Source organism: Hippichthys cyanospilos, chromosome 9 (assembly GCF_059441005.1).
Source record: "Hippichthys cyanospilos isolate Australia breed blue-spotted pipefish chromosome 9, RoL_Hcya_1.0, whole genome shotgun sequence".
Classification (NCBI taxonomy): domain Eukaryota; kingdom Metazoa; phylum Chordata; class Actinopteri; order Syngnathiformes; family Syngnathidae; genus Hippichthys; species Hippichthys cyanospilos.
In genome coordinates this window covers 12,604,870-12,619,945 of record NC_142377.1, presented here as the reverse complement: position 1 = coordinate 12,619,945, position 15,076 = coordinate 12,604,870, and the positions used below count along the sequence as shown (strand labels likewise).

The 15,076-nt window shown below is 39.9% G+C and overlaps 2 protein-coding genes across 2 annotated transcripts; one reads left to right on the top strand and one right to left on the bottom strand.

Moving 5' to 3' along the window:
* Positions 1–423: 423 nt before the first annotated feature.
* tsfm (Ts translation elongation factor, mitochondrial) lies at positions 424–4,467 on the bottom strand. The gene is made up of 6 exons (XM_088424221.1): positions 4,347–4,467; positions 3,953–4,096; positions 3,727–3,855; positions 2,949–3,071; positions 2,341–2,422; positions 424–2,240 (listed from the first exon to the last, which is right to left on the bottom strand). Exons 1-6 carry the CDS (start codon positions 4,392–4,394, stop codon positions 1,846–1,848), a joined length of 921 nt encoding a protein of 306 aa, XP_088280347.1. The 5' UTR covers positions 4,395–4,467; the 3' UTR covers positions 424–1,845.
* Positions 4,468–5,789: 1,322 nt separating this feature from the next.
* Positions 5,790–9,897, top strand: endou (endonuclease, polyU-specific). The gene is made up of 9 exons (XM_088424664.1): positions 5,790–5,931; positions 6,040–6,162; positions 6,834–6,956; positions 7,819–7,990; positions 8,074–8,279; positions 8,359–8,472; positions 9,257–9,363; positions 9,446–9,588; positions 9,661–9,897. Exons 1-9 carry the CDS (start codon positions 5,874–5,876, stop codon positions 9,779–9,781), a joined length of 1,167 nt encoding a protein of 388 aa, XP_088280790.1. The 5' UTR covers positions 5,790–5,873; the 3' UTR covers positions 9,782–9,897.
* Positions 9,898–15,076: the final 5,179 nt, after the last annotated feature.

The window sequence follows — 15,076 nt, the reverse complement described above, 5'->3', positions numbered from 1 at the left end:
ATACAATTTTCATAGATAATAATGAAACGAAAAGTTTTCTTTCCTTCGGGGGCTTGGCAAGATATATTTGAGGAGCACTGCTATAAGTACTTAAATATTAACAATGTTTTACGATAGGTACGAGACGCTAAAGTAATTGATTATTTGATTTGTACTTAAAGTATTAAGTACAAAAATAATTGATTTATTTGGCTAATAAGTGAAAAAGATGGATTACTTTTATAAGAATTATTTTTTAGACACTCCAGTAGCCAAAGACAAATATAAAAAAATATATATGACTACTTTGGGACTGAATGTCTACTCTTAAAAAAATTAAAAATATGTTTTTGGGACTGAATGAGTTAAAATTGTAAAAAGTACTTCAATATGTTTTCTGAAGAAAAAAAATCCAGCTATTTAAATAAAAGAAGCAACACAATGTAATAAGAATTCCTGTATTTTTATTTTTTTCTTTACACGCTGCTGAAGTAACTCAAACTGGAACGCAAAGAGTAAGTCGTACATTGAAGTAGGCTGCATTTGGTGGCATGGCTGTTTGAAATTGTAGACTGACACAAAGAAGGGTCATATACATGTTTACAAAACAATATATCGACCGAATAAATGAAAGGCAAAGCAATTCAAATGTTTTCAGTTGCAGCTATTATAACTCAATGGTCTGCATCAAAAAATAAAGGTGGCAAATACAGTATTTGAAAGATCAGCTTTTCACACTTAAGACCGTGATATCAATCGTTTTGCCCTTTATGCTTCAGTTTTTCTGTGTGCCGTTTCATTCGGCTAATCAGCTGTATGACACATCGATTGTGTGATTTGTAAATTGTGATTGTTTCAACACTTTTATTAATGCAACAACTTGATTTAAGAACAAGTTAAGTACTTCAAAAGAAGTTGTCCCATCGCCAAAAAGCAATGGTAAAACGTCTCCTTTTCCGAGTCAACAGTTTGCATGACACACATTTGGAGTGGCAAAAGGAAAATACGCTCCTCTGAAGTTTAATTCAGATTCTGGCTTTATATTCCGATTGAGGTGTTTACATGGATCATTTACACTCCAGATTTATTTTTATCAGAATACACGGCTCCACGTTAACCCAGTTTATGAAAGATTTACACCTCACTTCTTTGAGTCAGTCTAGAAAAGCGAAATTGCCAAAAATGGTTGATGTTGTTACTTGTTTTCTTAGCATTAATGTGCATATTTTATTTATATGTATGATGTTCATAAACAAACTGTCCGTTGACATGAAAAACTAAGTAAAAGTCCAAGTGTTCTGTTGTTTTCATGATTGTAAACCAGATATAAAAGTACTTCTCCAACTCTGCACTGCTAGAATAAGCTTTACAACATTTGGTTGTAGTAACTGATAGAAGTATGGAATGAGATTATTTAACAGAAAGCTTTGATAATTTTTTTTAAATAACGCTACTATATAGACAAAATAGAATTGCTTGTTTGACTGATTTGATTTTTACCTTGTTAATAAGTTCTAGTACGTAAAAAAAGGCTCCTTTAATTTTTATTTTTTATTTTTCTGTATGCGGAAAACAGTAGTCAGAAATATCCAAAAATGTATATTTTCTTACACTTTAAAAAAAAGTTACAAATAAACTGGAGCATGTAGGGACAACTTACTTCGATATTGGAATTCTACATCTAAAACTCCCATAAAAGAAGCCATTAGCTACGTAACTTTTTTTTTTTGATGCAGACCAGTGTAGTCTTCAGCCTGTCTTGTCCAGACTAAATTAAAAAAAGAGACAATAAGCAGTGGGAAATGATCACGATAGGAGTAAAGTTCATGAGGTCTCAAAACTGAAAATGAGCTGAAAAGAAGGTAATCACTCTGTTTCCTCGCCAGTGCTCTCCCCGCAGTGAAATCTGACAAAGTCCAGAACCCGAGCTTGCTTACCCTTCAGAAACTGGGCCACGGTCCTGCTGGGGTCTCCCAGAAAGGTCTGCGGCAGGAGGCGCGTCTCGCTTTCACCGCAAGGCAGGTCATCCATGTTTCCGAGCGAGACGGGCGCCTCTCCTACGACGTGCTGTCCCAGTTTGCGTCCTAAACCCTCCCGTTCTTCTTCTTTTCCGCCCTGGAAGACAACCAGGGCGCCGTAGCGTCCCATGGCCACCTCGGTCCGGCCCGCCACGCCGCCGTGAACGTACCAGCCGATGTTCCACTCGGAGGGGACGCTTAGTGTGACCGCCCGCCTCACTGACATGTTCTCACCCAGACGACCTGGTAGGACACGTGCGGTTACATTATTTCTAAAAGTCGAGACTTTATGGGAATAAAGTGGACGTTTCCTGGGCTTAAAGCACTCATCATTGCAACTGACCTATGCTTAAAGCCACCTGATCAGCGAGAGTGGCTCCGTCCGACACGCTCAGTTTGCTCAGTTCATGAGATGTCAGGAGACTCTGAAAAAAACACAGAATGACAAACGACGACAAAGGATTAATCGAGATGAATTTTTCAATGAATAATGTGCTTTGTGTATTTGCTTTAATAGGAACATGATAGCTTATTGTTAAATTATTTGTTTTGGAGAAGGTAGTAAAGAGCTAACTATTCTCAAAATGAGGTCAAGTGTTTAGTGATATAGTCACGGCCCCTCCCTCTTCCCATAACTTGGTCCTTTTCAAATAGTGGGGGCGCGATGTGACCCTAGGAACAGGCTTTGCTTTTGCTGGGTGACATGTAATTGCACATATACGCCACCAGGTGGTGCAGCGGCTCTCTTGTTGTCAAAATCTGCGTGGGAGTTGTAAATGTTTTAAATTGCTGTCAATAGCATTTTTTTTTTCATATTTCGACACCGCACAAGCAGGTTTGACTTTGTCACCTGACAATGTTTTGTCCTCAAACCCAAAACATTGCGCAAAAAATGTATTATATTTTCACAGGTTAACCTGGGCAAAGCAGGGAAATCTCACACATCCCTACCTTCATGTATCCTGTCCGACTTTGGCTTTTATTTTGGTGGTGCGCCAATGTGGAGAAGGCAACATCTTTCACCAGCTGCTGAAACTTCTCATTACGGACGACAAAGTCCGTCTCGCAGTTCACCTGCATCAGGGAAAACATTAGCAATACAACTAGAGGTTGAAATAAAATTCAGAGGGAAAGTCCCAAAAAAATGTGACTTATTGACTCCATGTAACCCCCAAAAATTGCATACATTACTCACTCAAACCACAAATCTAGCATGGACTTTGATTAGAAAACATAAATTTGTAAATGAAGTATTCTGCATGAATATTCAGATGTAAATTAAATATATATCAGGTTTTGCTTGGTGTAATTATGAACTTTTCCAAGCTGTTACGACTCAACAGCAGCCGGGAACAACTTCAAAATAAAAGCAAACCAAGGCATTTGTGTCCATATATAATTTAATAAACTAATGTTTATTTTGAAGACACCCCTGTGGAAGAGTAGTTAACACGTCCTCCTCACAGTAAAAAGTTCAATAGCAGCTCGCTCTGGCCTTGCTGTGTGAAGTTCGCCTGTTTTTTCCCCGTGCCGACATTGCTTCTCTCCAGGCTCTCCGGCTTCCTCCCACATTCCAAAAACATGCATTCTAGGTCTTTTGGACACTCTAAATTGTCCTGAGGTGTGAATGAGTGAATGAATGGTTGATCTCTGTGTGATTTTCAAATACCAAAAATACTCAACAGGCGCATCCCTAGATGACACATGAAGGTGAGAGGGATTCCTTTACCTCAACCATGACTGCAACTTGAGCTCCCACAAACAGACCAATGAGGCCCTCTTTGGCTTTGCGACCTTCCAGCTTGTTTGCTTTGCTCCAGCCTTCCTTCTGGGCCTGCTCGTGCAACCAGGCCTCCGCCTGACAATTGGACACATGACGTGAATCATTACACAGCACACCCCAATCGGAGCATCGCGTGTGTGTGCGTGTGGAAGGGGGAGTTGCAAGTGCAAACCTGTGCTATGTCATTGTCAAACTTCTCCAGTGCTTTCTTGCAGTTGATAAAAGTATAGCCGGTGCTTTTTCTCAGTTTGACGAGGAGGCTCTTGTCAGCTGCCAGAAGACGATTACATGCTGTGTGCAAAGTGTGCATGTTGACCTGAAGGTGACACAGGATGATGCAAGAGCGTTAAGACCATCTTCCTAATCGACAAGTAGACACAGCGCAATCATTCAATTTTTTTTTTGCCAATAATATTTAAGAGAGCTCTAATTAAATGTTCGGGAAAATAAATGACGGTACACGGAAGATTAAACGAATGCACAGAGCACCCCGTGTCCTAAGCCCCGTGTCCAAACCTAAATTTGCAAATCAACACATTATAAGCGATCGATCTCAGTCGGCTCACCTTTGCCACATCTTTAGATAGAGTCCTGAATAAAAAGCTTAATGACATGATAGTAGCATCAAAACGAGAAAACCTAGAAAAGCTCAGTATACGAATGTCATTGACATACACGCTGTCTATGGAAGCCGAGGAGTAAAACTGGAGAGCGTGATAAAAAAAACTGCCCAGATTTTTTATCGCCCTCTAGCGTGTAGGAGGATAACTGCAAATGCGTAATATGAATTGAGAAACGGATGTTGCTCACTATCAGATTCGAAGTTTACTTAGTTTAGGTAAAAATGATTTAAGTAAGTCCAATTTTTATAGGGGGACATATAACCCTCTGTCTATCATCCCCTATTTTTTTAACCTTCCTTTGAAAGTCCATCACTAGAATACAACTGTGTAATAATCTTCCTGTGCAACACAAACAGCGTGTGCTCAAATTTTTGCAGCATATATTTTAATCAGGATTTCAGTATGACACCTGCATAAAGTACATCAATTCAGAAAGAATAAAATCTAAATTAAGAAACGCAGTGGAATAATCTATTTCAGATCTTCAAAATCGTTGTAGTTTTACAAAATCAAGTAAAAAATAACCTTAGAATATTAATTGGAATATTCTTAAAAACAAGGAATAACTTTTTCGTACAAGAGCTAATCATTAGAACATTTATTTAAAACAATTATCAGAGGAGATGAGTGGACTTGTTCAAAACGACTTTTTTCCGACTTTTCTAGAGCTTTACTTTCCATGTCTTTTTTTTGTTTTGTTTTTTTTTGTTTTGTTTTGTTTTTAAATCTTCGTTTTGCCCCATCTTGATATTCCTGATGCTCCTGCTCTACTCCTAAAACCTGCATTTCTGGCTCTGATTGAAACCCACTAGCTTAATTGTTTTCATTATTTTTTAATTGTCCTGCACTGTGGAGCAGGAGTGTTTTTAAATCCTGTTCATGAGAATGCAGTAAGTTAAACTTTATTGTAGGATTACAATTCCATTTGAATATGTTGACAACAAAGATAACAAATCACAATGTTCAAATGGAGTGAAATGAAATTTATGAGGTGAAAAAAAGAAAAAAAAAATATATATATATATAAATATATATATATATATATATATATATATATATATATATATATATATATATATATATATATATATATATATATATACTTTTTTAATAATGCAAAGCTTTGCATTTAACTTTATTTGCCTTTCTTTATTCTGTGATATATAATAATGATCTCAATTCACATAGCTTTTCCTTAAGTGATGTTGGTGTTCAAAGCAGGTGCACACTTTCACAGAGAAACGATAGCAAGTTTATTTGCACATCCAGAAAATATACATGGGCTCAACTGGATGGAACAATAATTAAACCAATACAAATAGTACCTGCGGGAATCCTGCATTAAGGGCATTTTAGACATCTTGTCAGGTGACTCCTGCCGTGTGGGCCGGCCGACGCGCGACCTGGGCTGGGCTCTATAAAAATGGGACCACCTCAAGGGCCTGTGGACGTTGTTTCCGTTGAGCAAGGATGAAGCTCACCGTTGTCTTTGCACTTTGGGTCGCCCTGCTCTGTCAGGCACGCAGTGGTAAGATGTTATTTCCTTACTTATCGACACTTGGGTTTGGGTTCAAGTGTAATGACTGTAGCAGAGGTTATTAGCGGCTGACTGAGAATGTGTCCTGTTGCCTTCTAGATTCATTTGACTCATGTCAGAGCCGCTGTGGCTTCGGAACTGACAGTGATTACTCCTGTCAGTGCAATCCGTCCTGTGAACGCTTCAGAGACTGCTGTTCGGATTATGCACAACTTTGCAAAAGTAAGTAGATGCTCTCTAAACGTGTATAAAAAAAAAATCAAGAAAGGGGCGTCCTTGCTCTTGTGGTGCTTTCCAATTTACATCAAGCAAAGGTGCATATGTACATGAACTCCAATTCAAAAATCATAAAAAAAGTGGATAGTTCAATCAAGTACCAGAAGTGTCCAAACGTTATCCTATGAGGGCCACATTCAAAAAAATCGAAGGATGCAAGGGCCACTTGGAGTTTTTAAATCACAAAAATCAATCAATCAATCAATCAATCAATCAATCAATCAATCAATCAATCAATCAATCAATCAATCAATCATTGTCATGTTGTCTGTAGTATATAACTATTTTTAATACCAAGTCAAATAGATTGGGATTTTAAAAGATTTTGGTTGTCTGAGACCCTGTAACACACCTAACTATGTCAGCCCCTGCACTGAACAGCAGCCAAATTACATCAATAAATTCAAAACTAGAGCAATGATGTAAGTGTGAGTTTTTTTCCCAAAGCAGTATCATTAGTGTATTACAATGCATTTCCATAAACCGACACCTAATCATTTATTTGCATGTTCTATAGTCTCTTTTTTGCATGTTCAATTCTCCCTCTCTACCTCCCACCTTCTCTTTCTTGTGTTGCCCTCCTCTCTCCGCAATCGTCTGTCTCACTCGCTCTCTAGCTGGCCCCACTTCCTGCAAAGGCCGATGCAATGAGAAATACAACTCTCAAAATAAGTGCCACTGCAACTCCAAGTGCACGCAGTTCGACAACTGCTGCGGTGACTATGCTGACGTATGCAAGGGTAAGCCAAAAAGTGAACCATCCCACTCACATGTTGCGATGTTGTCTCGTGGAGAACATCTGTTAACCTTCAATCCGTGGGCTGTGACCCTTACAAACAGGCAGACATTTTTAGATCAAAAATAATAATTGACTCATTAACTGCCATTGACGTATATGGACGTCAAATATCAATTTTAAAATGGTTTAACTCATTCACTGCAATTGGTAGCAGGAGAAATCAAAGATCCATTTTAACTGGGCCAGCAATGAATGACTCAATTAGAGCAGTGGTTCTCAAATGGGGGCATTGGCACCCCTGGGGGTACGTGAAGGAACTGCAGGGGGTACTCAAGATTTTAAAGAAAATAAACAATCATGCAAAAATCCTTTAAAAAGAATTATTGAAGTAATCAAACGTTTCAGGAAAATATAAGTTCATCAAAAAATTATGTTCATTAGGTTATTCAATGTTATTAATTTAAAAAGCCAGAATCTCCCCATTACTAGAATGGTTCGACCCAACTTGCCACTTCATTATCTGTCAAGTTAATGATTAATTTTGCGAACAGATCGTTATTATGTTCCCAAATTAGACCAGTATGTTTAATATTCTAATCATTTTTTAAATGTTTCTATTTTACCGAAAAATGCGTTGCACTGGATAAGAGGTACACTATGTCTGTAAACATATTTCACAAGGGGGACATTCACTGGAAAAAGATTGAGAATCACTGATTTAGTAATGATTTGAATTGCAAAAGGATATATGCAACCAGCAGGTGTCAGTATAATTCTAGATTGACAGTCTATGTATGTAGTAGAGCTGTATGTACAGTAGTCCTTGGGTCTGTTACATAATATTTGATGCTTACGATGGGCAGGTGGCGAAAGTGGTGGTGGTTCCGTGATCAACGATGCCGAGATCAAGTCTGTCTCTGAAGCACTTTACGCTCTGGACTCCAACCGGGCTTTGGCCTCCCATTTGGAGATTGACCCCCAGGTTCTAATCTCAGGATCTCAGACGGGCTCCGAGAAAGACCATTCCTCTCGCCCGTGAGACAACACCTCATGGTTTGATGGTACTTTCAGACGTCTTCATCATCGGTTTGCCTACGGGTCATCTTTTGTGATTCCAGCTTTTTCCGCTTTCTGGACGAGGAGCGTTTGTTCTCCAGGCCCACCTATGCGGCTCTCTTGGCTTTGTTGGATAACTACAACAGGATGACGGGACAGAATGAGGACGTTAACTCCCAGGAGACGGCGGAGGAGGACACCTTCCTCAGGGAGACTATGTCCAACACCGAGGTGGGCCAAGAACTCTTTGCCTTCTTGTACGCCAAGGGTAGGTCACTACACACACACCCTCATGCACACACACACTTATTTTGGTTCCTCAATTAGATGATCTATTTTCTTTGCAGGTATCTACAAATCAGAGGAAGAGTTCATATATGACCTGAAGAAGATGTGGTTCGGCCTGTACTCACGAAACAACAGAAAGCTGGATTCCAGTGGTTTTGAGCACATTTTTGCAGGTTTGATCCTAATGTTGTTGACCTCATCTACATATCATGAGAAAAAAGAAAAAAAAACACTGGCGTTTGCATACTTTTGACAGATACTGTATTTGGTCTCAGTGTGACATTCAATGAGTCTACTTTTTCTCTCATTTAATAATTTATTGTTTAACGTAATCACATTATAGTATTAAAAAAATATAGATTTATTCCTATTTGAGTCATCAAGTTGAGTAGATCGGATGGATAAATAGTTTGAAATATGGAGAAAAAAAAAGTGCTTGTCCAACTATTGTGTTCAAAAAGTGATTGGATAAATAAAAAATGAAATGTCCATAGTCTGTTCATAGTCCCGAGCTCAATTCCAGCTCACTCTGGCCTCCCTGTGTGGAGTTTGCATGTTCTCCCCGTGCCTGCGTGGGTTCTCTCCGAACACTTCGGTGTCCTCCCGCACTCCAAAAACATGCATGGTATGCCTATTGGACACCCTAAATTGTCCACTGGTGCGTTTGGATGCGTGAATGGTTGTTCGCCTCTGTTTGCCCTGCAATTGGCTGGCAACCAGTTCCGGGGTGTCCTCCAGCTGGGATGGGCACCAGCGACCCTAGTGAGGATAAGCGGTTATCGAAAATATATCCACGGATGGATAATGTGCAATTTAGACGCAAAATTTTGATGAAAAAAAAAAACTTGATTATGATACCACTGCACTAGCCAATATTGCAAGATTCCACAACACCATACATCTACAGGTACATCTTGTTATCATGGAATGGAAATGGAAATGTCTCATGTGTTCCAGGTGAGATCAAGGGAGGTAAGGTGTCCGGCTTCCACAACTGGATCCAGTTCTACCTTCTTGAGAAAAAAGGGCTCCTCAATTACTACAGCCACAGCTTCAACGGGCCTGTAAACACAACCCTTTGCGTCGTTTGTCGCTCGCAATCCGGCCTATAGCGCTTCCTTGTCTCAACGTTCTTCCTCCTCGCAGTGGACATCTTTCCCGGACGTGCTGGGAATGCAGTTCAAGTGGGATGGCTACTTCAAGCAGGTGGGCTCCGCAGTTATTGGCTGCAGCCCCGAATTTGACTTTGCCATTTACAGTCTGTGTTACATCACCAGGCCTGGAAAACCGTGAGCGCCATCCTCCGACGTCGGCAGCCCAAACTTGCTGGATTTGACTCACGATGTTTGTCTCTTTCTCAGATGTCGCTTGAGTCTGGGCGGAAAGGAGCTGATCATTCAAACATATACGTGGGAGAACTCTTTCTATGACAACGGGAAGAAATTTATTGGCACTGCCTATCCCGCAACACCCAGGACATAAACAACCCACAAAGAAGTCTAGACTCTACGCCGTCACGCATGGACCGATGAGGAATATTGAAGAAACTTTCTCGGAAAGCTTTAAGATCTGACTCGATTAAAGACATTTCGAAATAATGTGGCTTGTGTACAAGCATAATGATGCCTCTTTAATGGACATGATGTCATTTTTCGTATGATGTTGGCTCACAATCTCTGTTGAAGTTCATTTCAAAGGTGTTTGATGGATTAGAGGTCAAAATGTGGTCAACATATCAAGTCTTGAGTATGGAACCGCCAATGTGGACTAAACAGTTTTAAATGGCAAACTCATTCGAATACATCTCCTAATACTTCAAGGCTAAACCCGAAAAACATTTCTTCCCCATAATGCCTCCGGGTATTGATTTGAGTATAGCCTATACATCACCAATAAGTCAAATGGCAATAAGTAATCTTTTTCGAATTGACCATTTGAAAAAAGCTAAATAGTAAAATTGAGGTTTTGCACAATAGTTTACAAAAGTTATTAACTACTTTAAATCAGTGTACATTATTATAAACTGGCCATTTTGCACATAATTTAAAAACACATTTTGAGAAGGTAAAACTGTTCTAGATAACTGTTTGTTGGGTTTGTTATTTTGAATTTCACCAATTAAAGACTGACGGAAAAAAAAGGTTTTATTTTTGGGTCATATCGCTCAGCCGTACACCAATATGTTTGTCTATTATGTAAATATTGTTTATTGGTAATTATTTAGGGCTCATTATGAGAATTTCCATTCAATATTGCTTCCCATATTGCCACTTTATTTGTGCATGCGCAAGTGGAAACCCTGTAGTGTTATTTAAAAAAAAAAAATAGTTCCAGCAATTTGACCTCAAGTTCATTCGATGGTCTTTGCAAATGTGTTTGAAATCACTTGGAAATATGTCTGAAAATAAACTTCTGGCTTCACTGCTAAAAACTAAGAGGGTATGGATTTGCTCATGCAGGTTATTTATTTTATTTTTTTTTTACCATTTGGCCTACATTCTACCAATATGTCCTGTGTGCAGGACAAGTCTTCCGTTCATTGTCACATTGTTGCCCCTAACCCCACGAAGTATGCGCTTTTTGAAGTCACTATCCCGTAGTAGAGCATGAGAATGTGGCCTTGCAGCAGAGGCAGGATCCAACTGTGTCTAATGGGGCACAAAATGGCCATTTACCCACCCTGAGCGGGCACAATACTGACACCGGCCCTCGAGTAGAACGAGCATGTGTCCGTTTGACACAATTGCTTATTGTCTTATACCAATACCCCAAAAAACAGTCTTTGCGCTACGGACGGCAGAGACAAAAAGACATTAACCGATGCTGTTATGCTTGACCTACTCCAAACAGTAGTCACGAGCTAAACCTGCTCATATCAGCTGTCTATAAAGCTGCAGCGTTTATGCGTGTGTGTGCGTGTGTGTGTGTGTGTGTGTGTCCAGCTGGGATGGGGGTTGATTTTAGTCTTTTTCACTCATCTAGGGTGACTAACAGGATAAAATCTGGTCTGCCGACAGAACAGGGGGACACACTTGCAGCCGTGTTTAAAGAAAGCATTACAGGAGATGGATCTGCCACTGATCCCATTGTCCACTCGTCTGTGTGCATTCATGCACAATAAGAGCACAAGAGCCATCGCTGCGCAGCCAAACTCCCGGGCTCGCTCCTTCATCTGCTTCGGGCCTCACAGGCAGTCGGCGGGCGTGTTGGAGGGGGACGGATTCTCCCGCGATTTTGTCGCAGAATATCAAATTTGCTGAGCTGGTGACCACTAAATTGGAAGAGTAAATCTTCTTTCCTTTCACGTTGCCATTTTTGCGGCCCAAGCGGAATTCGATTAAATCACAGTGGGGCAAATGAAAGAAAAGAAAAAGATTCAATTGTTTCTTTTGTCATTCGCACAACTTGATAATCGAATTATAGCTGGCCACCCGCCAGCGTGTCCTTGCATCTCCCCCAAATTGGCTTCTCCTGGCAGATCTCGTGAGCCACCTGACTTTTGTTTAGTAATTATATTATCCCGCTCTGTGTGTAGCGTGTTGCGGCTAATGGCAGCGCGGGCTAGCCCAGCTGCACATGCAGAAACAAAGCTGCTTACTGGCCCAGACAATAGGCCCGTGAAAAAAGGGACGCCTAAAGGCGGTCAGCCAATGAGCACGCGCGACGGGGGGCCAACAGCGGCTTTGGAGAAGGGTTAAGGGGGTTTAGTGAGGCGAGGGGGTGGGCTCCAGGGGACTATTTTATCCAGTCGCGGGGTCCATCAATGAGATGGTTAGCAGGGGACACATGGTCAACATCACCCAAGGGTCGGCGCTGGGCTGGAGGGAGGTTCAAGTGTGGCGTGGATGCGGGTCAATTCAAAAGTTGATGGGGGACCATGAAACTCGCAGCAACGTTCATTCTCTGCACTTTTTGTATCGCCTCTATATTGTCACCACTTTTAGCATGCCATTCTTTTTCAAAGCGAAGGCGTACACATGGAGAGTCACAACCTCGGCTGAGCGACATGTACCAAACGGTTGGACTCGCAATAACTTAGTCAGTCACTTTACTTCAACAGATTACAGACTGCAGAAAAGGAAAACGGGACTCAGTGCTAAGGGAGAAGAGATGATGCGTTCGGCTCTCCAGCTTCGGGAGAAAACGGGTTTTCATAAGGAAATGACGTACTTCAATATTGTCGAATTAAAAAATATATATATATGAATGGCCGAGTATAACTATATATGTTCATATGTTACAATTTTTGTGAAAATAGCCATTGATATTATTTGTTATGTAGTTGTGTTAGTTTGCTTATTAGTATCAAGCTAAACAGACGTCTCAGTCAAAGCTATGTAGTTCCTTAAATCCAAATACAATCATGCTTGAAGAACATTATTCTTGTTGAATAACTACATAATGAACAGATAGAAAAAGCGTGGCGACTGCTAGATCTGGGTTACTGGACAATTTATTTGTAAAGCAGGAAGTTGCTAGCTTCTCATGCAATCAGCTGAAGTCCCTGGTGAACTCACAAATGATTCAAACACACATGCACACTCACATGCATACAAGTATGCGCTCCTCACGCTGTGGAGGTGACTTCTCTCATTGGACTTTGAGTACAACAGATGGACAGAAGTCGCTTTTTTCCCCCACAGGCACACACACAGTGAAGCACATGGGATTCCCAGGGAGTTGGAGTTTGTGCATGTGCCTGTCTGTGTCCACTGAAGTGAAGTTTGATGGGTTCATTTGGGAAAAAAAAATAAAACCACATTTTAGGTATACAGACATTCACTGATTCTGGAAAAATAGGAAGATGTCCACTGCAATAGTAAACAAACTGGTAATATAAGGGTGCCATTAAAAACCACACTTAACTCAAATGATCTTTCTCTATCTACAGTAAGTGACTGGAAATGTGATTAATGAGTTAAGTCCCACGCAAAAGTGAACAGCACTGAATGTAAATTATTCCACAGTATTCCCCCCCAAAGTACTGTTGTTGAACACCTTTTCCAGTTGATAATTCAACATTATTTTGTCAAGCTTTTCTCACTGTAAAAACTTGTGGTATCCATTGAATCGAAGCAAGAAATGTGACAAATACTAACGTACGGCTCCTTTGCATGTCTTGATGCAATACTTAGTGGTAGATTGGCTGATTCTGTTTGTGTGATTAAAACCACTTATTGGTTTAGTAGTTGTTTTGTTATTTAGCAGGCTTTCATTAAAGACAATAATCACTTTCCAAAATAAAGGAAAGGACTTTCTTAAAAGCAATAGGGCTGTATTATCCGAGAATGTAATTTGTCACTACAATCACTCTGAAGTGGCTCGGTTTTAGGTGTTCAAATTTTAAACAGTAGGGGGCAGTCAAAACACAAAACGTGCCCAGTCTGCTTGTCAAAAAGAAGAAGAAGAAGAAGAATGTTTGACACCAGAAAATAGATGCTATTAGCGAGCCCATTTATGGCTTTTGAGTTGTTAGCATTAAGCTAAAGTGACTTTCAAATGATGAAGCAGCAATACGCAATGTTTTGACGGTTAACTTCATCTGATAGCCGCAATTAACAGCTTAAATCCTCTGTTTTTTTGCAATAATTCTTCATCTGACAAAACGGATACCTAATGAAGCGGCCAGTGAATGGCCAAATGTAGCACTTTTTGAACATATGTGGTTTAAAGTAAGTAGGCCAAAATGAGTGAGCAGATTTATTAAAAAAAAAAAAACGCAGCATGCAATGAAATGGCATACATAAATTTAATGTAGTTCGGCACAGTAATGAACAAGGTCTCAGTTTGTTAGGGTGTCTCCTGGGGGAGCAGTAAGCCGAATACTGCAATTCCCAATTCAGGTTGCAGGTGTAGAATGAGAGGATGGGAGATGACCAGGCACTGAAAAGCTCATACACTGCGTTTGCACTTTTCACTTTTTGTCTTTTTCAAGTAAATGTTAAGGGAGCGCTGAAGTCCTCATCTCATTCACATTCTATGTGATGTTTTAATGACAGCATGCTTTTGTCATTTAAGTGTGACATACTTGCATAATTCTTCTGACTGGTTACTTTTACATGCCACTAGATTGATGAGTAACTTTTTTGAGTGTATTCAAAGTTCTGCTGAGAAGTTTGAGGCGATCTATGGAGCTTTATAACATAGAAGAAAATTAAATATGTGCCTTTACATTTACAAAATGTTTTTGGTTTTAATCATCAAATGATATATCTTATTTAAAAGGGAAGTCGATCCCAAAAAGTCTCAATAATAATATGTTCTATGTGCTACCACTAGTCTAAAGCATACTTGCACTTGAGGAATAATAATTAAATAGCAAAAGCTGCCCGTCTTTAACCATTTCAGATGCGGCCATTTTGCCACTTGCTGTCGATTGAAAATGACATCACAGTTGCTTTTTTTTACATGTTTTTTAACGGGGGGAGGGGCTACCAGTAAGCTTAAGCAATGGGCCACTGATACAGCTCAAAGCACAAGTAAGTAGAATCCACGCTAATCGACGTTAGCAATCTTAGCGTTGCCTTTCGACGGACGGCGGCTCCAAAACATCACCTATCAACCTATCAACTACAACATGAGTCCAAAGCAAATCGAGATATTTTTACAATAATGCAAGTAATCACATATTGTCTATTTAAGGTAGTTATCTAATAAAAATGCTGTAACAAAGCTTTCTGTTAATTATGAAACATGATGAGAGATATACGATTTTTTTCACACTTCTAATCCTGTCTACTCTCAAACCTTTTTCATTCCTTTTTGTGGGCCATGTCA

Coding starts and splice junctions, on each gene's coding strand:
- endou (XM_088424664.1), top strand. CDS start 5,874: ATGAAGCTCACCGTTGTCTTTGCACTTTGGGTCGCCCTGCTCTGTCAG. Junction 5,932..6,039: donor GCTCTGTCAGGCACGCAGTG/GTAAGATGTTAT, acceptor GTTGCCTTCTAG/ATTCATTTGACTCATGTCAG. Junction 8,473..9,256: donor TTTTGAGCACATTTTTGCAG/GTTTGATCCTAA, acceptor CATGTGTTCCAG/GTGAGATCAAGGGAGGTAAG.
- tsfm (XM_088424221.1), bottom strand. CDS start 4,394: ATGTCATTAAGCTTTTTATTCAGGACTCTATCTAAAGATGTGGCAAAG. Junction 4,097..4,346: donor TATCTAAAGATGTGGCAAAG/GTGAGCCGACTG, acceptor TGTCACCTTCAG/GTCAACATGCACACTTTGCA. Junction 2,241..2,340: donor TCAGGTGGCTTTAAGCATAG/GTCAGTTGCAAT, acceptor GTGTCCTACCAG/GTCGTCTGGGTGAGAACATG.